A 27,028-nucleotide genomic window follows, 5' to 3' on the forward strand; every position below is an offset into this window, starting at 1 on the left:
GCATCCAGAGGTGGCTCAAGGTCTCGTTCAGGACTGGGGAGAACCATGGCTAGATCTACTCGCCACCACTGAGAATGCAGAATGTCAGCACTTCTGGACGCTGGAGTATCTGAAGGAGACTATTAGTTATAGATTCCTTACCCTAGAATTACCCCCAGGCGTCAGACTGGATCCGCATAATTCTTTCCTCAGCATTACCCCTGTGCGTCAGTAGGTGGCATCGGGCGACTCCACGTCAGGCGTCTTGGTCACCGGGATGACGTTGCGGTGCCTACTTAGACGCTGCCCCTGCCCGCTGACGTCAGTTCTTTCTTTTTCCGCGCCAGCCTAGCGCAGATCCGGAGAGAGCTTGCCCGTTAGTCACTTTTTGACGAAACTTTTTTCGACTTTTGTCGACTTCTTTTTTTGAGTCCTCGACTCCTGGTGCACACGGGATGTCCCATCGTCGGACCGGCTTCAAGTCTTGCAACTCCTGTCACAAGCTGATGTCTGTGACGGACCTGCACCTCGTGTGCCTCTGGTGCCTGGAGTGCGACCATGACCCAAAGTTGTGCTCCGAATGTCATGTCATGAATCCGAAGTCTTTGCGGGAGTGATCCCGGAAGCTTTCGGAGGCACAGCAGTCCGCTTCCGCGTCGCTCCCGGTCTCGTTCGAAGGGAAGGTCTCGAGACCGGTCGCAGAGCCACCATACATCGTCCAAGTCTTCACACTCCTTGGGTAAGTCGAAGCACAAGAAGAAGGCGAAGAAGCACTGTTGCTCTTTGCCTTCTCTCCGTCAGATGGTTGACGCGACGCAGGATCCGGAGCATCGTCACTCTAAGGCTCCATCTCCTGCGCCTGACTCAAGGACGACTCTGCACCTCCCCTCGTTTCCAGGAGCCGGGATGACCCCTGGCCAGCTTTGTATGTTCTACGAGGCCCTCCACTGTGTATTTGGGCAGCACGCCTCCGCTGGCGCACCTCTGTGCCCCGTGGAGTGGGTTGGGGGCCCTGGGCCTTCGATGTCGGCAGCTCTGGCCCCGGCAGGCCGCCCTGGAGCCGGATCAACTCCAGTCGTCCTTACTTGACTTTCCCTGGCGCCAATCCCGGGGTTGGCCCTGCCCCCATCCTCCTCCCCTGGATGGACCCAGAGCCGGACCGACGTCAGATCGACACCGAAGGGTACTTTTGTTCCCTTGTTCATCTCAGGTGTTCCCTATCGCGCTGAGGGTGGTGATGAGGACTGGGAGGGGTCGCTGGACCTTTTAACTGACCAGCTGGAAGAACCGGACTGGAGAGAGGAATGGGGTGACGCCAGCGGTCTGGACACCTCCCCAGACGTTGGCATGCTTTCTCCCCCTATTGTGGCTGCGGAGGAGGGAGTGTCCTATGCAGTGGTGGGGCGTAGGGCAGCCGAGGCCTTGGACCTGGAGCTCCCTACAGTGGCAGTCAGGACTACCCTCCTGACAGAGGTGCTTCAACTGGCGGCAACTTCCTCTTCCTCACGGACATCCTTCTGGGTACTTGGTCCAAGCCCAGCACAGGGGCTCCTGTGGAACGGGCGATTGACTGCCACGACCACCCGGCGATCCCATTTTTCTCACCCAACACGCTTCCACGGGAGCTTGGTGGTCCAACCTTCTTCCAAGGGCACATTCTCTTCTGCACCACTAGACAGGGAATCCAAGAAGCTGGATCATCTTGGGAAGCACATGTTCTCTTCTTCCAGCTTGGCACGGCGGTCCATGAATACCGCTTACCTCTTGGGCCGATACTCCCATACCATCTGGTATACGGTTGCGCGGGTGCTGCCTCAGTGCCCGGAGGAAGCACTAGCCATCCTCTACCAAGCCGTGGCAGATGGGAGGGACGCAGAAAAATTCAAGATACGCTGTGGACTGGATACCACCGAGTCACTGGGCAGAACAATTGCCACGTCGGAAGCCCTTCCGCACTATGCCTGGTTGAGGACGTCTGGTGGTTCAGGGTATGCGCAGTCAACACTGCTGGGCATGCTCTTCGATGCCCATTGCCGTTTTGGTGACATGGCAGACTCGGTGCTGGAGTGCTTCAAGGATTATCTGGCTACAACAGGATCTTTAGGCCTTGCTGCGCCCTCCCGTCCACCACAGTCTGCTTTTTGCCCCTTTCGTGGCTACGTAAGTGGCACGCCACCATGTTCGACCCAGTCCAGCCACCTGTCCACTCAAGCTGCCCAGCCTCTGCATGGCCACAGACGTGGGACCCAGCGACCCAGGTCTGGGAACCAGTGGGCGGGCCGGTCCACCCTGCCCGTCCCCCCTGTAGCAGCCTCCAAACCCTCCTATTCTGACCTTTCAGGGCCATCAGCGGCCAGTGGGTGGCAGGATTCGCACCCATCTCCCCCACTGGCAATCCATCACGTCAGACAGGTGGGTTTTGCAGATAGTCTGAAAGGGCTACTCCCTCCCCATCGAGACTTACCCCTCCCTCCATGTCACCGTCTTTCGATCGCATGTCGGAGGATCATTTGGCGCTTCTCTGCCAGAAAGTTTCAGCTTTCTTGGCCGAGAGATATCGAAAGGGTCCCTATGCCAGAAGTGGGTCGTGGTTGCTATTCCCGCTACTTTCTGGTGCCCAAGAAGGATAAGGGCCTGCGTCTTATCCTATCCTAGACCTCAGGGCCCTCAACCGCTTCCTCTGTAAGAAGTTCAGAATGCTAACTTTATCTCCGGTCCTGTCTGCCCTCAATCCTGGCGCCTGGATGATGGCATTGGACTTGCAGGACGCCTATTCTCACATCCCCGTCCTGCCAGCCCACAGACATTACCTCCAGTTCATGGTAGGCCACAAGCATTTTCAGTTCACCGTGCTTCCCTTCAGCCTTACCAGCATCTCATCTGTGCAAGGGGTTCCAGTCTTCCCCTATCACGACAATTGACTGTTGAAGGCGGGCTCGCCCCAGGCTGTGGTCTTCCGCTCCAGCCTACGGCGGACCTCCTATAGTCGCTGAGGTTCACTATTAATGTGCTGAAGTCACACCAGACTCCCTCTCAGTTGCTTCTTTTCATCAGAGCTGTTCTGGACACAGTGCAGTTTCGCGCCTATCCTCCCAAGCAGCGAGTCCTTGATATTCGGGCTATGATGCGATTTTTCAGCCTCAATATCGGATTTTGGTGAGAATGACCCTCGGGCGGCTGGGCCTCATGGCCTCCTGCATCCTGCTGGTGAATCATTCCAGATGGTCTCTGCAGGGGGACTCGAAGTTCCAGTAGGCGCAGCATCAGGGGAATCTCTCCGACTACGTCCAGATCTCAGCGGGAACTGCGCAACAGCTGCAGTGGTGGTTAACGAGCCAGGATTGGGTCAGAGGCAAATCGCTCTTCCTTCCCCAACCAGACCTTACAGTGGTGACCAATGCATCACTCCTGGGATGGGGCGGCCACCTGGGAGAGGCGGAGATCAGAGGAGTCTGGTGTCCGGCGGAGTCCTGGCTCCATATCAACTTGTTGAAGCTTCGGGCGGCACTGAAGGCATTCCTTGCCTCACTAAAGGGGAAGGCAGTGCAGATGTTCACAGGCAACACCACCCCCATGTGGTACTGCAACAAACAGGGAAGGGTGGGGTCGTGGATCCTTTCTCAAGAGGCTCTTCGGCTTTGGACATGGCTGGAACATCAGGGCGTGACCCTGGTGGTTCAACACCTGGCAGGTTCTTTGAAGACCAGGGCGGATAAACTCCGCCATCTGTGCCTGATGGATCACGAATGGCGTCTTCACTCAGAGGTGGTGCAAGGTCTCTTTCAGCAGTGGGGAGAACCTTGGTTAGATCTGTTCACCACTGAAGAGAGTGCGCAATGTCAGCAGTTTTGCGCGTTGGAGTTTCCATGGCAGCAACACTTTTCATCACGACTGGAGTTGTGGCCTCCTGTACACCTTTCCACCTATACCCCTACTGCCCCGAGTGCTGAAGAAGATCAAACGCGACTGTGAGAAAGTGCCCTCATTCTGCATTGTAGCCCCCACTTTTTTCTGGACTGCTGATGTGCTTTGACTGAGTGTGCCCTGGGCTCCTGCTAATCAGGTACCCAGGACCTATGTTCTTTCCCTAAAACTGCATTGAAAACAAAACACAACTGGCCTCTCTGACCACAGGTCAGTCCCTGGTAAATGGTACCACAGGTACCCAGGGCACTGTGACCAGAGAAGACCCCTAAGGGATGCAGCATGTATTGTGCTACCCTTAGAGGCCCTATACCACCACACTCACACACTGCATTTGCAGGCTACGTGTTTTGGTGCAGAACAAAGTGAAGAGTCGACATGGCACACATCCCTGTGTGCCATGCCTACAACCCACTGCCCTTGCATGGATCAGTCACCCCTCTAGCTGGGTGCACTATACAAGTGGTGTGGGTACAGGTGCATGAGCCCTGTACCCCTACAGTGTCTAAGTCCACTTTTAGACATTGGAAGTTTAGTGCTGCCATTAAGAGTATATGGTGCTGGGAGTTTGTCATTACGAACTCCACAGCACCATAATGGCTCCACTGAAAACTGAGAAGTTTGGTATCAAACTTCTCAGCACATTAAACCCACACTGATGCCAGTGTAGGATTTAATGGAAAATGCACACAGAGGGCATCTTGGAGATGCCCCCTGAAAAACAACCGCCCACTAGTGTCCAGGCTGAGTGGCTGCTTTGAGCTGCCACCACCAGACATGTTTCTGGACCCCTGGGTCGAGAGCCTGTTGCTCTCGGGGGGCCTGAAACAATGCACATCCTGGGAAGAGGTACAAAGACTCCTTCCCCAGAATGGGAAGGGTTCTCGAAGGGGAAGGTTCAAAGACTTGCTGCCTTTGTGAGCTTCCCCAGGCCACTTGCTGCTTTCAGCAACTGATCCCCACTGGTTCTGACCCCCACTTTGGGCGGGCAAACTGGCGGGGAAAACAAGTGAGGAAGAGAGGTGTTCCCACCTCTGCCAACTCCACCCCTCAGGTGGGGGAGGCGAGGTGAAGCACAACTCTCAGTTCCAGCCATCTTGCAGATGGGGGGACTCAGCCAATCAGGCAAAGGCTTATGCCCCCCTCCCACTCAAGGGTGGCATAATAGGGGATTTACCCACCCCACGGAAGGGACCCATTGGTCCCAACCTTTTTACCTACCTGTAACGCCCCTAAATCTAGTATTTAGGGGCAACCCTGAACCTTGCTTCTTCAGACAAGAACCTGCAAGAAGAAAAGAATAAGGACCAAACAGCCGTGCCGAAGCTAACAAGAGGAGGACGCCCACTGACCCGGCCCCCGCCCTACTGGCCTGTCCTCACCTCGAACCTGCTCCAGTGAAATCCTGATGTATCCTGCAGCCAGCAACGTCGACAACCCCAGAGGGCCTGCATGCCTTCAATCCCAAAGACTTTGTCTCCCGTGAACAGACTCCAGTTCCGCAAGGATCTGCGGGTCTGCACCCGACGCCCAAGGCCCGAGTTCGAGTGGCACAACACCAAGAGGGGGTCCCCCTGGCGATCCTGACCTGAGATCCGGCGACCCCTGACCTGCCTCCAGCCGACTCCTGCAGCCTCAAACCGGAAGGTCCCCCCAACCGCGACCAGGAGCTGGTAAGAAGACCCAACCCTAAAAGGCGCCCCTGCACCCGACGCCCCTTAAACTTGTGTGGCCCAACTGACGGTGCCTAACCAACCACCAAGATCCCAACTTACCTCTTGTGGTGGTCGCACACATAAGACCTTCGTCCCGAGCCTGCAGTGCTGTTGCAAACCGGAGACTCCCCATTGAAAGCTACAGGGCTTCCGACACCAAAACAGCAATCTGCACCCGGCCACTGAGGGTGCATAATTTGTGCTGGCCTAAACCCCCTTTGCTCTGAGCTGAAGTCCAGAAGCTTTCCTACCACAACCCAGTGGCCTGTTCGTCAGCAGCCACCTACCGGAGGCCCCCCTATGCCCCATTGGATAACATTGGGCCTCAGCTCTCTGCACTCGGCTGCCCTAGTGCCGCTGAGGGTGTAACAAGAGTGCATCCTTGACCCTGGGGGACCCCTGAGTCTAACCCCAGAACACCAACTCCCACAACAAAGTACTTACCTTTAAACCGATAACACTATTTTCCTCAATAGGATAACATTGGCTGTTTTTCTATGAAAAGTTGCCAAGTGCGGAGTAGGAAAACCTAAAGAAATTCTTTAAAATTGTACTAATAAAAATGCTTTTACTTACCTGTTTACAGGAAATGTCCCAGTGCAGTATCCAGGCATACTGCGCTGTGTAAGAAAAGTAGTCTCCAATGTAACTTACCTGTAATTTTACTAAAAATCCCATTCAAAGTATATGTACTGTATTCGGAAAAGCATTGCATTATCCGTAACACTACTGTAATCAAATCAAAGTATATTTACAATTGCAATTCAAACTATTTACAAACTGCATTACTACTATAAAGTATTTATTGCTTACCTGTGCCAGGCTTGCCAGGTTATTTTGTTCTAGAAAATAAAATAACTAAAAGAATATTTTTATACAAGAAGAATTGGTCTGAAGTTCAGTCTTTGAGTGTGTGAATTCATTTGCTGACTGAGTGTGTACAACAAATGCTTAACACTGTCCTCTGATAAAGCCTTCCTGCTTGACCACACTACCACAAGTAGAGAGTGAGGTGCTGTCTACTTTACCTCTGCCTACCTTTTGAGTTCCACTGGACTCTGTGCACACTATACCTCACTTTGGTGTATACAGAGCCAGCTTCCTACAGCGACCGGGCCCAAGTCATTCATGTGGCAACGGACTGGGCACGAAGAGTCTGATACCCGAGCTCCTGAGCATGGATATCGATCCTCCGATCAGACTGCCCCTTCGGGAGGATCTTCTGTTGCAGCAGCAGGGGACGGTTATCCACCCTAACCTGTCCAGACTCCTCCTCCTTGCGTGGAGTTTGAGTGGCGACATTTGACAGCTTTTGACCTTCCTCCCAAACAATGTAATATCTTTAGGTAGAAAAAGCTTTATTCGAGTTATACACTCATAAAAGCACACACTTATAAATTCATACATTTCTTAAAAACTTCAAACATTCTATAACAATAAATTTGTAGTTAAAAATACATAATACATAAGCATAAAAATTGTTTATCAATTAGAATTAAAATAAGCTTTTTCATAATATGCGGAAACTAGATGCATGTTGCAATATAGAAACCTCCGCGTTACGGACCATTCCCGAGTTTATACAATAAAAACTCATACCATACATATTAGCCGCATTTTAAAGTTAAAATTCATATATATCTCCCAGTTGCTATCTGCAAGGATAAATCATACATAGGAAAATGTAAAATTCAGAACACATTAGAGGATAGAGCCCTCCTCCTTATGGACCATGCCCACCCCAAATATTTAGCAGTTCCGACTACGATGGACATTTCAGTGGAGGAACAAATAATTCTCAGCCCCTCAACACCACTTAGGACACCGAGGTTCCTACAAACTGGAGCCAACCAAGATTTTCTTGGATTTACATAAGCCACACATAAAAAAAGAAAGTGTGCGATGCTTTCATTGGGGGCCCCACATGACGGACAACACGCGCTACCTCTAGCTGTAATATCATCTTTTCAGCCAGGCGTCCCTCCACTAAGACGGTATATGCCTGTTGATGGAACAAGTTTGTGACATGGTGTACTGCACAGGCTGTGAATCCCCTTACTGAGGTTCTTTTGTTCCTTCTATCTTTGGCCCAGCAGGGTTCAGCTCTGGGCACTCGTAAAGGCTATCTGGCAGCCATTTCTGCTTTTCTTCGGCTACCAGATCAGCCCTCTTTGTTCAAGTCCCCTATTGTAAGTAGATTTTTTAAAGGCATTATTCATCTCTTTCCTCTATCTCCTTTCATATGCCTCAGTGGGACTCGAACCTTGTTTTGACTTACCTGATGTGCGCTCCCTTCGAGCCTCTTCACAACTGTCCTGTTAGGCTTCTCACTCTGAAAACTGCTTTTCTTGTTGCTATCACCTCTGCTTGCAGAGCGAGTGAGCTTCAGGCTTTTTCTTCTAAGCCCCCTTCCTTCTCGGTGCATCCTGACAAAGTGGTGCCTCGAATGAGACCCTCAATCCTACCTAAAGTTGTCACTCCCTTTCACATCAAACAGACTATCACTCTGCCCAACTTTTTCCCGGCTTTGCACCCTTCCAAGGAGGAGAGACTCCTTCGTCTGTACCCTTCAAGTGCGCTGGCTTTCTACCTTGACCGCACAAATGATTTCCGGGGTGGATGATCAATTCTTTGTTGGCTATGTGGGTGCCAAGAAAGGTAGGGCTGTGCAAACGCGTACCATCTCTCGATGGGTCATCCTTTGTATAAAGAATTGTTAGGCTTTAGCTAAAAAGGAACTGCCAGTGGGGTTGCGAGCTCATTCCACTAGAGCTACGGCAGCAACTACTGCTTTGTCACTTGGAGTCCTACTCATTGACATCTGCCAGGCGTCCACATGAGCTTCTATGCACACGTTCACCAGACATTACTGCCTGGATAGTCAAGTCCGGAGAGATGGCTACTTTGCCCGTTCTGTCCTCCAGGACTTTCTGGTGTGAACTTGGTTCGCAGTCCCTCCTCCAGGATTGGTAATGCTGTGGTATCTATTCTAAGGTAAGGAATATATAATGAATAGTCTCTTTTAGATGAACAAGTTACTTACTTTTGGTAACGATGCATTTGTAAGAGACATATTTTAGTTATAGATTCCTTACCACCTCACCCATCTTCCTCGCTCTGCGAACTGACTTCTAGGGATAGGGACTCCCTTGCAGGGCTCTAGTGTCGCGCACCAGTGGTCAGTGTCTTTCAGTGCTCTGCTCTGCTGGCTAGCAAAACCATCTCAGAACTGACGTCGGCGTGCTAAGTAGGCACCGCAAAGTCATCCCAGCGACCCCGACAACGGGTGCGGAGCCGACCGCCACCACCTACTGACGCGCAGGGGTACTGCTGAGGAAAAATTTCTCTGGATCCAGTCTGACGCCTGGGGGTAATTCTCTTACAGATACATCGTTACCGAAGGTAAGTAACATTTTATTTTTTTACTGAGTTTTATATAGCGCAAACCTGACCTGAAGGAATCGGGTATCAGAGCGTTTTACACGAGCACCAGTTGTATTACATGAGGACACATTCATTTTTGTTAGGCACGGGCAGATTAAGTGATTTGCTCAGAATCACAGAATGTTGCGTGTCCTTGCAGAGACTCGAACCCGGTTCCCCAGATTTGAGGTCGACCGCCCTAGCTGTTAGGCCAGCTCCTCTCCACGAGAACTTGTTCCTCCACGTTTCAAACGCGAGTCTTGCTTGGAGAGGCATTCCGACTAGACTGGAATATGGGACTCCCATACGCTTGTCTGCCAATACCTCTCCTACCCTGAGTCCTGAACCTCTGGATTGGGTGAGCAGAGTATACGATCCAGAACTCCTGACCAACTGTTCTCTGATCCAACTGCCCCTTCGGGAGGATCTCCTGTCACAACAACAGGGGAGGATTCGACACACAAACCCACCCACTCACTCTTCATCTTCATGCTGGGAGTTGAGCAACAACAGTTGAAGGTGTTCGATCTCCCTCAGTGAGGTCATCCTTGCAGCCAGGCATCCATCAATAAAAACTTTATTCGCCTGCCATTGGGACAAGTGTATGGCTTAGTGCGCAGAGAAACACATTGACCCACTTTCTATATCCTTGTCCAAAGTGCAGTTTGTTTTGTCCTTAGCCCAGCCCAACTCTGGGCACATTTAAGGGGTATCTTTTAGCCATCTTTGTGTTTTGTGGTTGCCAGAGTAACCTTCCCTGTTTAAGTCACCTAATGAATTTTCTGAAAGGTCTACAGCAAATATTTCTCCCAATTTTTTTTAATTATACTCCTATGGCATCTTAATTTGGGTTTAACCTTTTTGATGTTTTCGCCCTTTGAACACATGAATAGCTGTCCTCTCAGACTTCTGAATATCAAGACTGTTTTCTTGCTGGCCAACATGGTCTGCGATCTATAGGCTCTTTATGTTCACCCTCCATACACAAGCTACTTTGTAGACAAACTGGTTCTCCAAACCCATGCATGTTTTCTACTGAAAGCGGTGACACCATTCCACATTGGCTAAGGCATCACAGTGTCAATTTTCTTTGCTCCACTTCACCCCTCCAAGGAGGAAGAAAGACTCCACCAGCTGGACCCTAAAATGGCACTGTCCTTTTTTTATCGGTCGCACCAAAGGATACCGGTTCAACTATCAGCTCTTTGTAGGGTTCACAGGAACGAAAAAGGAGAAAGCAGTGCAGAAACGGACCATACCCAGGTGAATTATACTCAACATAAACATATGTTATGCATTAGCCTAGAAGCAACCCCCTGAGGGTTTGTGGGCTTATTCCACCAGAGCCAAAGCTGTATCTACTGCTTTAGCTAACGGAGTACCCGTCCTGGACATCTGTCCAACTGTTACATGGGCATCCTTGCACACACTTACCAAACGCTACTGCCTTGACAGTTGGGTTTATCTTGACAGGCACTTTGCCTGTTACCTTCCTCCAGGACTTTTTGGTCTAAACCAGTTTGCAGGCCCACCTACAGGGAGGTGTTACTTTGGTATCTATTCTAAGGTAAGGAATCTGTGGCTAAAAGTCTCTATCAGATGAACAAGTTACATACCTACCTACAAGCTTTTTCTAGTAGAGATGCTGTCTAGCTGCAGATTCCTTACCGACCTCCCTCCCCATCCTCCCTCTTCTGCAAACTGGATTTTTCTGTTCAAGAAGGGCCTTATAGGCCCTTAGAACGTGCACACTGGTTGATCAGCCTTCTGATGTGACTGTATGCTCTGGGGTGAAAATAAACACAAAACTAATGTCAGCATGCTGGGGTAGCACCTATTTAGGCACTACACAAATCACATCCTGTGCAGCTAACGCAGAGCCATTCGATGTCACCTATTGGCACACAGGAGTACTGCTCAAGATTTTCTGCATCCAATCTGACACCTCAGAAATATTCTAGGGCAGTGGTCCTTAACCTTTTGACTTTCGTGGACCCTCACTGAATCACTAGTGGAGGGCTGACCCCTCCCTAAACAATTCAATTTCTACGATGTGAACCTAAAAAAATACACAACTACAGAAACAAGTACACTTGGAACAAATACACAAATTATTAAATATTTTCTTTAATTCACAAACAAAAATTGAAATCATAATTGTAATTGGAAGATTGGAGCTTTTCAGAATTTAGGTTTATTCCTAAAAGACAAAGCTATATGCTATGCTCCACCGTATTGCTTTGCCTGCAAGTACTCAGATTACAGCTGTTGTACTGGAAAATCGTGTGTCTAGAGGGCGGCAGTCTTTTCCTAGTGTTTGTGGACCTGAGGTCAGCTTTTGATTTAGTCCCAAGGGAAAAACTGTAGTCAGTTCTACATGAGCTGGGGGTTCCAGAATATTTAACCCATCTCATTAAACAGCTGCATGAGGACAACTTTGCGCAAATTAGGTTTGGCAAGGATGGCGAGTTAACTGCCCCCATCCCGATCAAGCGTGGTGCCGGACAGGGCTGTGTCCTTGCTCCCACTCTTTTTAGTTTATATATCAATGGTCTAATGAATTCGCTACTGGCCGAAAAAGACTTAGATGCACCCAAGTTAGCCTCTCAACTGATCCCGGCAATGATGTTTGCTGATGATACGTTATTAGTATCTAAATCGCCTATGGGGTTACAGAGGATCCTTAATAAATTTGAAGTTTTTTGCAGAGAAATAGGTTTAGAAATTAATCTGCAGAAAACCAAATTTATGGCGTTCAATAGTTCCAAGAGCACACGTCCTAATCCCCTTTTATTTGGCAAACCTCTCAAAAGAGTTTCCTCTTTCATTTATCTGAGGATCACTATTACAGATAAAATGGACTGGGGGAACACATTAAAAAATCATCTCTAAAACTGTCTCAATCTTCGGGTGGGATTATGAATGTCTTTTGCAAGTCCACTTTGAAACCTATTAGCCCAGCCATCGAAATTTACAAGGTGCAAGCTCGGGGAGGGGCTCTATACGGGGCAGAATTATGGGGCCATTCTGCCCCCGTGAATTTACCACAGGTTGAGAACAACTTTTTACGACACTTGTTGAATCTCCCACAGAGTACCCCGTTAACCCCACTCCGATTAGATTTGTGGCTTATGGCAATCTCAGATTTATGAAATCTCAAGACCTTAATGTATTGGCGTCGTCTGTGGGTAACCCCAGAACTCTCTTTCTATAGAGATAAACTTCTAGAGGTATTGAATCTGCGGGGGCTGCTAATTTGCTTTTATCAAACTCACGCTCACCAGTATGGGGCTATGGGAACTCTGGGTGGACCCTGAGCTTGCCTGCTCCTCAATTTCTAGAAAACAATTGAAGACTCTTTTTGAGGAGCATAATCTGGCAAAGCTTTATAGCTGTCCCCAAATAGGCAAGTTAACATAAGCATTCCTAGAGATAAAAGATAGGCCTCTATTTGAGCCGGCCCTAGATGTTATCAAACCAGCTGCCGCCAGAAAACTTTACTTTCAGTTTAGGTATGGGGTGTTGCCACTTCGTTGTTTTACCCACAAATGGAAGGGTTTGCAAGTTTCAAATTGTCCGGCATGCGATTGCCCCGATGAGACAGTATTACATGTGTTCTATAGCTGCCCTGGCCACCACAAAGCAAGAAAACGTTGGCTGGCGCAGATTTGTAGGAACCTTGGAACTAGACACTGTATGGAGGCGTTTAGGATCCTCAAGTCTGATACAAGTATCCCTATTGTTTTTTCAGTCGCAGGTTTTTTATTTTCTATGTGGTGTTCCCGTAGGCATTATCTAAAATCTTCCCAACAGGCGATAGATGCCCCTATAACAGAAATGTAATTATCCCACTCCTCCGCATTTTTTGTTAGTCCACTCTCCCATGGATATTTAATGATGGTCATAAATGTATAGTCTTGCTATGTATGTAAATTTAACATAAATATGTTTACTCATTGTTTGAGGAACCACAAATCAATTAGTTCACTTCCACAATTTTTGTAGACATTTTATGTGTAGAAGTAACCTTTAGCAGGGTATAATTCCAATGTGAGGACTATCTTAATATTTGTAAGATAAGATGTGGTCATCTTTTTATGATTTTTTTTAAAAACTGATGTATTTATTTATTATCCGTATTATGCACTTTCCATAGATGAATTCTTGTGTACAGTCCAGTCCCCCACGATATGATCTGTTGCCCTGTATTACCAGGCTCGTGTATTTTTGTATGTCTATTATTGTCAAACTTTGTACATATTGATAGCCATTTTTATCCACACTTACATAAAAATATGTAACTGTATTATGACGCTATTTTATATTTTCATTTTACCTTGTCTTCTTTCCTTTCTTTTTTAAATTAATTGTATGTTTTTTTATTGTACTTTTAGAGGCCACATTGACCGAAATAAAGTTTATGATGATGATGATGAAATTATATTTGTAATTGGAAGATTGGAACTTTTCAGAATTTAGGTTTATTCGTAAAAGACAAAGCTATACGCTATGCTCCACCGTATTGCTTTGCATTTTTTGCTATTATTGCAGCCTCTCTTTTTGTTGGAGCATGCTAGTGTTCCAAATGAGATCTCCAATTATTACTGTCTGAAGTACTTGTGCTGTTTCCTCGAGTCAAGCAAAGGATGTCAACTTAATTTTTAGCCTCTAGTTCCAAATTTCTTCACATTTACAGAGCATTTAAACATTTTAATGTAGCTTTGTTATGTGTGTATACTTTATCAATCTAGGGATGGCTTTAGCATTGATGGCTTCTGGTTTCGGCAATCTTTGTTGACACTCCCACAATGACCTTCTTTTCCATGGATTTCTTCACTAACAACCACCAACAGTGCCTCTCATCTCTTCATAGCCACTCTCTCATATTTATTGATTTTTTCTATAGTCCTACTACTCCGAAAATATGGTGTCAGAGCATGGTGACTTTATATCAGTTACTTTCAAAAGTTTGCATTCTTAGAATTCAGATGGTTAAGAGCTGTACTATTTTCTGAATGCTTACATGGTGTCATTGAAGCCTGTGCATTCTACATTCTGTTAACTGTCAAAAACTGAACATAGTAACTGGTGTTGGGCTTTGTTTCAACATGGGGAGGACCAAAATGTTTGTTTATTCCTTTTTATTTTTAAGAAACCCCTGTGCATAGTGGATCATCCTCACCTATCACATTGACGCCAAGCAAAGATGGAAGCACTGTGTTTGCTGGGTTTGGAGGGAGAAGAAACAACGAATTAAATGAGGTAATCAGTGTGTTTTGCGTAGTTTCTGGTCTGTAATATACATGCCGTAAATTAATGGGCCAGCAGTGTTTTTTCTTTTTGTTTTGTTTAACAAAGCGAACAGCATATAGCAGCTTTTCCTATGCCAATTCTCAATGCCAGAGCAATTTGAGTGCCTAAATAACATATTTCTACATAATTGGATCATTTTCATGTTCACAAGCTATTAAAAGGTGTGTGGTATGTATATACTTGTGTGGTATTTGTGTAGCTTACATCTTGCTGAAAGCCAGTGGGGTCAAAGACTAAGATAGTCAACGAGTGATTGAAGGGATAACTGGGCTTCTTTGAGAGTAGAAGTGTGCTGTTACTGCATCATGATGCAGTGTTCTTTAAAGAAGGGGGTCTCTATTAATATGAGGGTAAAGTAATTCCCTTGTGAGTATGAGTCCTGGATGAAGATTGAGTGTAGCTGAAATGACTTATTGAGTAAGGGAACTTCGAAAGGCTGACAAATTCCAAGGAGGTACCTAGCAAGGGATATCATACACAGACGCTCTTCATTGAACAGGCACTAATGTTCGAGCATGTGAGTGATACTTAAGAAATACATAGATTTCCTTACCTTTTTGGAAAGATGAGAAATTCAGGCTTTGTACAAAGTTGATGGTTGAGGGACTGCAGGCTGTTTTAGTGTTACACAAAATCACCGTATGGCACTGCACAAACACAAGTACCGACTCTCACCACTGAACACAAATTTAGTAAATTGGGTTACTGGTAGAGGAGGGTGAAACTCTACTCAAGCAGCAAGTACAGTCCATGTCAGGACGAAACCCAAGTAAACCCCAAATTAACCTGTGCTTAATTCTCCAGTAGTTTGGCACAAAAGCAGTCAGGCTTAACTCGGAGGCAGTCTGTGAAGTATTTATGCAGCACTTCAAACAGTAATAAAGTGGAAACACAACAGAAGAAAAATCCCACACCAATTAAGAAAAATAGAGTGAAATTTAATAAATTAAGGCGAAAAATATAACAATCCAATCATTAGAACCTTAAATATGCAGTTTAAAGATTTAAGTAAGAACAGTGCATAGAAGCACAAAGCGACAACTGTGGTTATGTGGTCATACCGGACCTCCCTCAAAGTCACATGTTCAGACCAACCGTAATGGAGCACTGGCCAGATACAGGGACAAAGTTAAACTAGCTGAACAAAGTACCTTAAAAGTGGTGTGATATACCGCATCAAGGATGATTCATTCAGTGGCAATTCCAAGAAGCTGTAGGCGGACAACGGGAGGTCTGCATCGGAGATGGCTTGCGCAGCGACGGTGTACGTTGAGGCTGTTGACAGGACTGCAATGTGAGGTCCTGTGTCGCACAAAGGTGGTTCCAATGCGGCGCTGCGAGGTGATGCATCGTGGTGCGTTGGTTCTGCCTTAGAGACTACAGCTGTGCTTGCAGAGCACCTTCAAGCCCATCGCCAAGGGTGCAGAACTGGGGTAGCACCACTTAGAGTGCAAAACTCACAGCAGCAGAGCCCAGGTGCTTGGTTCAAGGTGGTTGGAGCCTGAGGCTCTGATGAGGAGGTCACCAACTATTCTTAGGAGATGCTCTGATGATCGTGGGTTTAAGATATGCAGGTCCAGTCTTTCTTACTCAGGCAGCTGAGTAGCAATCCTTCTTGCAGAGCAGCACGCCAGTCCACACGTCCAGAGGTGTACTGAAGAGTTTGGTCTGAGGATCCAATTTTCATACCATTGTTCTCGGTGTCACTTATCGAAGGATGCGACTCCGAAGTAATTGTTTCTGTGTCCCTGACGTCATTGAAGGGATGAGATCACTTCGACTCCTTCACCTGAGGGGACCCCGGGTCCATCTTCGAGAGCAATGACTCCACCTGTTCCGAGAGATGCTACGAATTCCCTGTTGCTGAATTCGACCACTCCACCTCTGGCTCCGTGGTGTCCAGCACTGCAGCCGGAGCTGAATTTAGTGCCTCGTTGAGCAGCTCCAAAGCCTGTATTACCGGATCCTGTGTATTCTGCTTTCCCGATGCCAGGTTCGGATCCGTCGTATTTCTTGAATGTGATGTTTGGCCTGTTCGCCAGAGCAGCAAACCCTACTGGTGTGCCTGTTGGGCCCCATGGGTCAGTTGGCATATTACATGTGGCGTGTGCCGCCCCACTTTCCTCAGGCACCTCTCATGCTTTTCATGCAAATGGCTCCTCGGAATTGGCCTCTCCAGACGCTAAGACACCATTGCAGTGTCTGGCATGGCGAGTTCCTCTGGATGATACATCCCCTGCGCCATCTGGTTCCGAACCAGCGCAGACTCGAATTCAACAGGCTTCGACTCCTGTTCCTGTGGCCCTTCCTTCGATGCCAATCCCGAAGTCACCCGCACTGCTTCTGGCACCTGTGATGCTTGTTCCGAGGATGAGAGAGGCGCAAAGACTATTGGAGGAAGAAGAGTACCAGGAGGATCATAGAGAGGCTGTGGAATGAGAGATTGTGAATCCTGAACTGAATTTTGAGGGGTTACAAGAGGCTAGTGTCCTTGACACCTTTCCTAAATATGAGCTTTCATCTCTAACGGGTCTATCGACGCATCAGGAAGGCTGCAGATCTCTTAGAATTGCCTCCTTCTACAGCCAAATTAAAGTCTAATATCCTAACGTAGGTGCTCCATTCTCCTTCCTCTATTTCAGAGCCTTTACTCCCTTTAATGAGGCTTTGGGAGAGCCCATTCTTGATGACTGTCAGAAGCCTATGTCTGCTCCAGCAGTTTTCAGGACAGTGGCATGGAGATACAAGGTGGGTCTGGGGGATCCTTCTTTTTTGTCTCCCCATGCTTCGCCGGAAAGCTTGGTCGTCCAGGCTTGGTGCTCCTCGAGGCATTCTGCAGGTTCATTCCCATCTACGCCTGCAGATAGGGAGTCAAAATGCACGGAGCGATCAGCAAATAAAGAAGATGTTCTCGTCGGGGAGTGTAGCACTCAAGTCAATGAATGGCACATGCCTTTTGGGTTGCTACATCCACTCCCTCATGGACTCTGCCTGAGAGGTGATCCCAAAATTGCTTGAGGACGTGCAATCGCATTTCTCAGAGGTGTTGTCGGATGCCCAAGCTGCAGCCCGCCAGGTGATACAGTCTGGTCTGGACACGGCTGATTCGGTAACCAGGGCGATGGGATTGTTTGGGCCTACTAGGAAGCACTCTTGGTTGCTTGGTTCAGGATTCACTCCTGATGCCCAAGCTACTTTACTGGATCTGCCATTCTGCGGATCTCATCTGTTCTGAGCTAAAGCGAATTAGATGCCGCAGTGCTTTAAAGACATCAAAGCCACAGCATTGGGACTTCAGTCTCAGTCCAGGAGCTTTGGACAGTTCCGCAGGTTTCGTGGTTTTGGGAGGAACTTGTCCTTTCGTGCCAGGCAACAGCCGCAGCAATAGCAGGCAAATCCCTTGTACAGATCCTATAGGGGAAAGGGCAGAGGTTGTTTGCGGTGTGCTGCTCGACAACAGGTCTCCTGTCTCTTCCTCCTCCCTCCTCTTCTGCCCTCCAACTGGTGTGGCAGGGAAGCATCTCTCGCTACTCCATCCTAGAGCTTACCTGTCGCGTGGGAGGATGGGTGTCCCATTTTCAACAGCATTGGAGGTCTGGTACTACAGATCTCTGGGTGTTGAACATAGTAATGAATGGGTATGCCATACCTTTCCGGGAGTCCCCCCCCCCTTTATTCCCTCCCCATTGGGCCGTGTGCTTCTCCAGCAGGAGGTTCTGTCAGTGCGATCGAGGTGGTTCCAGGGCCGGGAAGAGGTCAAGGATGCTACTCCCGGTACTTCCTGATTTCCAAAAAGGATGGCCATTTGAGACTGATCTTCGACCTCAGGGTTTTGAATTTTTACCTCAAACAGGAGAAATTCAAAATGTTGAGCCTGGCTCAGGTTATTTTTGCGCTGCAGAAGGAAGACTGGATGGTGTCGATCGAGTTACAGATGCGTATTTTCACAATCCCATCCTGAAGTCGCATCGGAATTATCTCCGTTTTACTGTAGGGTCTCAACACTGCCAATTTGCTGTCCTTCCATTCGACTTTACTTCTGAACCTCGGGTCTTCACAAAGGTGATGGCGGTAGTGGCAGCACATCGCAGAAGGTTCAGGATTCCTGTTTTCCCCTATCTGGACAACTGGCTGCTCAAAACAAAGTCACCAGAGATATTACATCATTTGGAAGTACCAACACAACTGTTATTTGACTTGGGGTTTTCGATAAATGTACTCAAATCTCACCTAGTGCCCTCTCAGCGAAACCTGTTCATAGGGGCAGTACTGAACACTACTGTAAGTCTTGCCTTCCCATCTCTACAGAGAATTCAAGACATCCAGACTATGATTCCACTTTTTCAGAATAGAGCGGCTGTTCAAGTCTTGAAGGTTTCGCCCCTGCTCAGTCTGTTCGCTTCCTGCATACTGTTGGTCGACCATGCATGCTGGCATATGAAAGACCTCCAGTGATACCTCCGCAGACAGTGTTTTCAACAGAACAGAGATCCCGAAGAGGTGGTCAGAATCTTCAGAGACCCTGCAGCAGAGCTGGTATGGTGGAGGCTTCCAGGCAACCTGTCTCAAGGGAAGCTGTTTCTGCCTCCTTCTCTAGTGACCACAGTGATAATGGATGCCTTCACTCTAGGGTGGGGAGCTCATCTGGGGGATCTGGAGGTCAAAGGTCTTTGGTTTCCAGAGGAAAGATTATTTCACATCCATCTCTGGAATTGCGGGCGATACATTTGGCTCTCAAGGCCTTCCTTCCCTCCCTTTGCGGGCAGTCGGTTCATGTCCTAACGGACAACACTACTGCGATGTGGTACATAAACAAGCAGGGAGGAGTAGGGTCGTTCTGCAGTTGACAGTATCCCATGCGGGGAGTGTTGGGGGATGCATTTAAGTTAGATTGCGGTTCACAGCTTCTTTACTCGTTTCCTCCTATACCCTTGATTCATTGAGTGCTGAGGAAGATTTGCCAAGACCTGGCCCAAATCATATTGACCCCCCTGGATTGGCTGCGAAGGGTGTGGTACACAAACCTTCTTTATCTATCATTGCACCCTCCACTCCACCCCTCTCTCAGGGCAGACCTCCTCTCGCAGTTTCAGGGGCAGGTTCTACACTCCCACCTCCAAAGCCTGCACCTTCATGCCCAGAGATTGAACAGGGCAACCTGAGCTCTTTCCGGTGGGAACCGGATGTGGTGGATGTTATATTATCGCCAGAAGACACCCCACCAAGTTTGTTTAAAATTCGTTTATTGAGGTTTTTTATATGAAATTTCATACATCTCGACACATTCACTATACACATTTTTACAATTGCATTAAGGTGTGGATCTGGCGCAGGTTAACAATTATTTGTTTCGTCAACATTCATCTAATAAAATCGCCCGACTGTTGGGAGTGTTGTGTGGAGAGTTGGCCCACCCGCTGTTGATCGTCAGTGACAATTACAGTATTGATTTCGGGTGTGTTTGCTATCGATGGACCTGTGCTACCCCACTGCTTGTGTGTGCCTGCTCTCAGTGCGTAATGTGTCCGTTCTTGATTGAGTATGTTCCCAACACACTAACATTAGAACTATAACTGCTAGTGCAGAACTTCGAACCTGTAAGTATTGGGGTGGGCTATGGGTGGGGGTGGCAGAGCGTCACCAAATTTCGGTTGGGGATGGTCTACGGTATGGTGGTGGCATTGTCTCCTTACAATGTGATTGTACAATGACATATGTTCCTTCATTCAGGGGGGGGTCGGAGTGTGAAACAGTTCTGATTGGGTATTTTTACAACGACCAGGGGACGTTCAGGCATGACTCCAATGTTGGTGGAAACCTAATTGCGCTGCTCCGACCCCGAAGTTACCACATTGGATCCCATAGGGGGTGTGGGCGGGGCCTGGGGTTAGGAGTTTGCTGGCGTTTCCTCAAGGGTGGTTTTGTGTGTAAAGGTGTGCAGTAGTTGTGCCCACTCGAAAGAGATGGGATGTTTGCGGGTACCCTTTACTTCCTCGTCCCGCAACACCTCCTCTTCCGCCTTCCCCCATTTTTTCAAGGCTCCTATCCAGGCCGCTATCGGGGGGGCCTGTCGGGGCCCACCAGTGCATATCTATTCCCTTTTTCGCTAAGAGGATGGCGAGGAAAATAAAGCGAGACTGCACTTTTTGGGTCTTCCGTCTACGGAATACACCCAGGGCGCACGCCTTCCAGGTGGAAATGGATGTGATGTTGGTCGTTGCTCTAAGTGTCTGGTGGACCCGGTCCCAATACTCTTGAAGGTTAGGGCAATCCCAGAACATGTGCTTAAAGTTCGCTTCTGGCACTTGACATCGGGGGCAGGCAAAATTTGTGTCAGGGTAAAACCTATGGAGCCGAAGGGGTGTGAGGTATGCTCTGTGAAGGATATTGAATTGTATATTTCGAAAACGTAAATTCCTGGATACCTTTGTAGGATATTCCAGGGCCACATCCCATTCTTTGTCATTTAACACCCTTCCTATTTCTGCTTCCTACTTCTGACGTAACAGCTGCAGTGAGGGGAGAATGAGTTCCCGTATAGCTTTAAGGAGCCATATAACCAGGTGGCGCCCTAACCCCATATGCAGAATACTGTGAATCACTGGGTGTGTCGGAGGCTCCCCTGCTGTCGGGTCCCAATATCGACGGCTGCTGTCAATCAGTTACCTGTGTGTTAAGAATTGCCCAGGCAGGAGATCGTACTGTTCAGTCATTTGGGCATACGTTTTAAGTTGGCTGTCTTCAAATAGGGATTCTATCTGCGTGACAGCGAGGTCAGTCCAGACTTGAAGAGTGCCAGGGCTGTAGTATGCATCTTCCCTGGGGAAGCCCACCAGTGGGAGCAGGGGTGAGTATGGGGGCCTTTCCTTGGACATGCGGTGGATGCGCAACATACAGGTGCGGGCTATGGACATCTGTAAGGGTCATATACGCATGGGTTGGTGCCCGGTAGTAGCATCCGGTGAATTACTGGCAATTTTATTTTTATTTATTTTGAAAGTTTTATATAGCGCGGACAAGATCTTTGCAGATATCAGAGCGCTTTACACAGCAGGAGTACATGAGCGAGCATAGTCAGATAGATAAATCAGAATCATGTAAATCAATAATACAGGTAATACAAATATACAACGGGGTCAAACAGGTAGTACAGATCGGTGCAGAGTCTAAAAAAGAGTCTGAAGTAATAGTTCAGGTGTATTTTGCCATGAGGATAGCTTTTACTTCTTTCTTAAAGAGTGTAGTGGAAGAGATGAGCCTAGTTTCGGGAGGGAGTGAGTTCCAGATCCTGGGTGCCATTCCTGAGAAGGAGCGTTTATAGGTTTTTTCCTTCCGGAATCTACGAGGTTTCAGCAAAAGATTGTTTGTGCCTCTAGTGTTTCTAGCACCGCCAGAGATTGTCAGCTTCTGAGTGAGGTAGCCGGGAGAGTTCAGGTGTACCGCCTTGTGTGTCATGCAGGCGATTTTCAGATGTATTCTGGATTCAAAAGGCAGCCAGTTCAGGGATTTAAAGTCAGGAGAGATATGAGAGAGCTTTTTTGACCCAGTGATGAGTCTCGCTGCAGCGTTTAGAGAAGCTCTTAGGGGATGTGTGCAATGGTGTGCGGCCCTCCATGGTGACGGTTTCCCCAGTGTGATGCTTCGCAGACCAGTACGACAGCCATTGCAGCTGGGCTGCGAGGATGTATGCCTCAAAGGAAGGTGCTCCCAACCCCCACCTGTCGTGGGAATGTGTAGTGTGGACAGGGCTACCCTGTGACGACCCTCCCCCTCCCCCCCTCAGATCAGCTCGGTAAGTAGGGAGTCCAGTTCCTTAAAGAATGGCTGCGGTGTTATTACTGGGAGGTTGGCAAAGTGATCTAGCATTCGTGGGACCATGATCATCTTGGCTAGCGCCACTCGTCCTATGGGGGCCATGGGTAGTGTTTTCCAGAACCCCACCGTCGACCGTAGCCATGCCAAAGCCCTGCGGTGATTCCCTTTGTACAGGTCCTTAGGGGAGTGATATAATCTCACTCCCAGATATCTGGGCGCCTCGGAATTCCAAGCAAGTGTGTGTGGTCCGACCTGTATTTCGAATCGGGCTATGTGAGAGCTGAGCGGATAAATCGTGGATTTTGCCCAGTTAACCCCGAGACCCGAAGCCTCCTTGAAGTCTTGCAATGTCTGCCATATGGGTGTTAGGTCTTCAATAGCGTCGCGGACATATATCAAAAGGTCGTCCGCGTAGAGGGATACACAGTGTGTCGTGCCTGCCAATGGGATACCCCATTCCTCACCCTCCTGGCGCAGACGTATTGCCAGAGGTTCCACCGCCAGGGCGAACAGGAGGGGGGACAAGGGGCATCCCTGCCTTGTGCCCCTTTCCACAGCAAACGCTGAGGAGATATACTTGCCTATCCTAACTCTTGAGGTGAGCTGGTATACAGGAATTTTGTATAGGCCACTAAAGTGGGACCTATGTTTATCCTGCCGAGGACCTCAAATAAATAGGCTATAGTAGCATGTCGAAGGCCTTTTCAAGGGCTAGTATGAGACATGCTGCTTTAGGGAATTGCGTGCTCGTCTCATCCTGTATATGGAACAGCCTACGTAGGTTTTGCGAGGTAGTGCGCTTTGGGATAAATCCGCATTGGTCTGGGTGAATTAATGGTGTCAGAATTTGGGTGTATCGTTCCACTAAGATTTTCCCCAGTATTTTACACTCCGTATTGAGCAGAATTATTGGTCGATAGGAAGAGGGCAGGGTTGGGTCTCTATGCGGTTTGGGGAATGTGACTATGACCGAATCCCTGAGGGAGCCTGGAAGCTCCCCTCTGTCAAGTGCATCATTGTACATTACTGCCATGCGTAGGGTCAACCGGGCAGCATAAGTATTCTACTGGTAAGCCATCCATTCCTGGAGCCTTATTTCGCGCTAGCACTCTAATCGCTTGGGAAACATCTACAGGCTTGATCCTCACCTCCAACTGTTTTTTTATCCTCCGGTGGGACCTGGGGCAGGGGCAATGGGTCTTGGAAGTTGGCGCTCGCTTGGTGACCATCTCGCTCCGGGGCCCTGTAAATGCCAGAGTAATAGTCATGAAAGACACTCAGGATATCCAGTTGCGAATGCCGAATAACCCCTGAGTTATCTACTATTTCTGTGATTGTCTTGACTTCCGTATCTTGCTTGGCTAGCCAGGCTAGGAGCGCTCCCCCTCTGTTTCCCTCCCGGTGGACCCTAGCTGCATACATTCGAAAATTGTATTTACGGAGATCTGTAAGTGTCTAAGCGTAAAGCGCTTTTGCCACTTCCATTTGCTCCGGAGTAGCCTCATCCTTATCCGCCCGTTTCGAGAGGTTCACCAGGGTGTGTTCTGCCTTTTGCAACGTTTCCCCTAAGGTTTTACGTATCCCCACTATTTGCTGGATACAATGCCCCCTTGCCACCACCTTGTATGTCTCCCACTCTATCAGACGAGACGTCGCTGTACCGGCGTTTAATGTGAAGTGTTCCTGGATATGTTCCCCATGGTCATGTTTAAACACTTGATCTGTGAGGCAGTCTCTCGGTAACTTCCAGGTAGGTATGGGGCGGTGTGGCGGCGTCCATCATAAGGTCCGTACGTGTGCGTCATGGTCTGAAAGTACCCTCCCCAAATAATCTGTATGTTGTACTCTTGGTAGTAGCGGGGCAGAGCAGGGAAATCTGTCCAAGCGCACCCTTAAGTCATGGGGAACTGAGTGGAAGGAGTATATTGTGGTGACTGGGTTGCGCATCCGCCAAACGTCAGTCAATGCCCAGTGTTTTACCCACGTGTTAAACATTTCCGCCTGTTTGAACGCTTGCGAGTGTGCTGGGGGGGGGGGGGGTGAGACCTGTCTAAGGATGTGTCTAGGGTGCAATTGTAGTCGCCACCGAGTATCCATGCGGCGTGCGTGTGCTTTGTTAACATTCCAGTGAGGTGATTCCAAAAGGGGGACTATTCTACATTCGGGGCATAAATACTACCTATCAGTATAGGTTGTCCCTCTAATAGGTCTTCCACCACAGCATATCACCCTTCCTTGTCTATCTCTCTCGTTATTTCCTTAATTGGGGTACCGATGCGGATCCAGATTAGGGCCCCCCTGGCAAATGCCGAGTACGCTGTGGCGCATATTATACCTCGCCATTTCTTACGCAAGCGCGCTACTTCAGCCGCTGTCAGGTGTGTTTCCTGTAAAAGGGCTATCTGAGCCTGCTGCCTTTTTATGTAAGAGGATTCAGAAAAGGGGGTGGTGATGAACAGAGTGTCTGAATTAAGCAGACCACTCTTACCCAGTTCAGAGATCAGGGCTTGATCCATCACCGTTATTTAGCTCACTGCCCCATCCCAGCTCAGAACCTGGCTATATGCAAATTAGTCTGTCCCTGGCCCAGTGCATCATGGGAACAGGGCAGACCAAACTACCAAGCCAATTCTTCACCAGAAAGGAAACAAGCTTCCTGTCCACCATAAGCGTGGAAGGGTATACTCAGATGTGAGTCCCTTGCTCATTGCACCATCAGGATTCAAGCAAGCCGGGCCGACGACGGCTGAAATGCCAGAAACCGGTCCCCGGTAGCTTGTTTCCTTCCCAGTAAAGGAATTGGCTTGGTAGTTTGGTTTGCCCTGTTCCCATCATGCACTGGGACAGGAACAGACTAATTTGCATGTAGCCAGGTTCTGAGCTGGGATGGTGCAGTGAGCTAAAAAATGGTGATGGATCAAGCCCTGATCTTTGGACTGGGTAAGAGTGGTCTGCTTAATTCAGACACTCTGTTCATCACCACCCCCTTTTCTGAATCATTTTGTCCACCATAAGCGTGGAAGGGTATACTCAGATGTGAGTCCCTTGCTCATTGCACCATCAGGATTCAAGCAAGCCGGGCCGACGACGGCTGAAATGCCAGAAACCGGTCCCCGGTAGCTTGTTTCCTTCCCAGTATAAGAATTGGCTTGGTAGTTTGGTTTGCCCTGTTCCCATCATGCACTGGGACAGGAACAGACTAATTTGCATGTAGCCAGGTTCTGAGCTGGGATGGTGCAGTGAGCTAAAAAACGGTGATGGATCAAGCCCTGATCTTTGGACTGGGTAAGAGTGGTATGCTTAATTCAGACACTCTGTTCATCACCACCCCCTTTTCTGAATCATTTTGTCCACCATAAGCGTGGAAGGGTATACTCAGATGTGAGTCCCTTGCTCATTGCACCATCAGGATTCAAGCAAGCCGGGCCGACGACGGCTGAAATGCCAGAAACCGGTCCCCGGTAGCTTGTTTCCTTCCCAGTATAAGAATTGGCTTGGTAGTTTGGTTTGTCCTGTTCCCATCATGCACTGGGACAGGAACAGACTAATTTGCATGTAGCCAGGTTCTGAGCTGGGATGGTGCAGTGAGCTAAAAAACGGTGATGGATCAAGCCCTGATCTTTGGACTGGGTAAGAGTGGTCTGCTTAATTCAGACACTCTGTTCATCACCACCCCCTTTTCTGAATCATTTTGTCCACCATAAGCGTGGAAGGGTATACTCAGATGTGAGTCCCTTGCTCATTGCACCATCAGGATTCAAGCAAGCCGGGCCGACGACGGCTGAAATGCCAGAAACCGGTCCCCGGTAGCTTGTTTCCTTCCCATTGTAAGAATTGGCTTGGTAGTTTGGTTTGCCCTGTTCCCATCATGCACTGGGACAGGAACAGACTAATTTGCATGTAGCCAGGTTCTGAGATGGGATGGTGCAGTGAGCTAAACAACGGTGATGGATCAAGCCCTGATCTTTGGACTGGGTAAGAGTGGTCTGCTTAATTCAGACACTCTGTTCATCACCACCCCCTTTTCTGAATCTTTATGTAAGAGTACACTGCATATCGCTTACTCGCAGTGTGCATTCCCCGGACACTTAACGTGATGAATTTGATCTCTGTGTTAGGAATGCGCGTGGTCATGGCAAATGTCTTCTGAATGGGGGCTGTTTGTGTGTTATCGTGCCGAGTTTTCGTTACCCCCTCTAATCTGCTGACCACCCTCTGCGGGACTGACACCCTGCCAACCATGTGCTCCTGTAAGGGTTCTAGGGGACTGCTCGGAGAGGGGGGGGAACTGTAACCAGAACTGTGGGAAACATTCCCAACTAGGAGGACTTATCACACTAGGTAATACGTCCCAACTGCACATTGCGTGCTAACTGTAATTCGTTATATTAGGGGAGGTTACTGTGTGTGTGTTCATTGGCTGTCCCCTTCCAAGTCCAAGTTTTTTTCCTGGCGCTATCCCTAGACACTTCTCGGGCTCGAGCCAGGAGGAAAACAACATTTAGCCAAATGGTGCAACAGAGTCGAGATATAAGCCTGCAAAGAATTTGACCTTTACATTTGTCCCCCCTCCCCTGCTAGGCATGGAGCATATCGAGTTCTGCTGCCCGGCTGATCTAAACCCCTAGCCTGGGGTTCACAATGAGAAGAATCCTGATAGTTGAGCCGGGAGGAGGCATGCGTGGTTCTTCAGCTGCCCCCCAACGTCTAGAGGGCTAGGGAACCCCATACCCATGCAGATTTATTTATTGAGGGTCCCAAACCCCAACTCTGGGCACCCGGTGGCAAGAAAAGCAGGGAAGCATGATCACGCTTCCCCCGCACAAGGAGAGCACATGGGGTGGGCCCAGAACCCCATC

At 48.6% G+C, this 27,028-nt stretch overlaps 1 protein-coding gene across 1 annotated transcript in view; it reads left to right on the forward strand.

The window, feature by feature from the left end:
• The window catches only part of MSL3 (MSL complex subunit 3), a 176,263-nt gene that overhangs the window by 117,620 nt on the left and 31,615 nt on the right, over positions 1–27,028 (forward strand). Inside the window, exon 10 of the mRNA XM_078657908.1 lies at positions 14,194–14,303. Within this exon, the coding sequence (XP_078514034.1) occupies positions 14,194–14,303 (110 nt within the window). The remainder of the gene's footprint in view (positions 1–14,193; positions 14,304–27,028) is intronic.

The sequence above is a fragment of the Lissotriton helveticus genome, chromosome 8, assembly GCF_964261635.1.
Source record: "Lissotriton helveticus chromosome 8, aLisHel1.1, whole genome shotgun sequence".
NCBI lineage: Eukaryota > Metazoa > Chordata > Amphibia > Caudata > Salamandridae > Lissotriton > Lissotriton helveticus.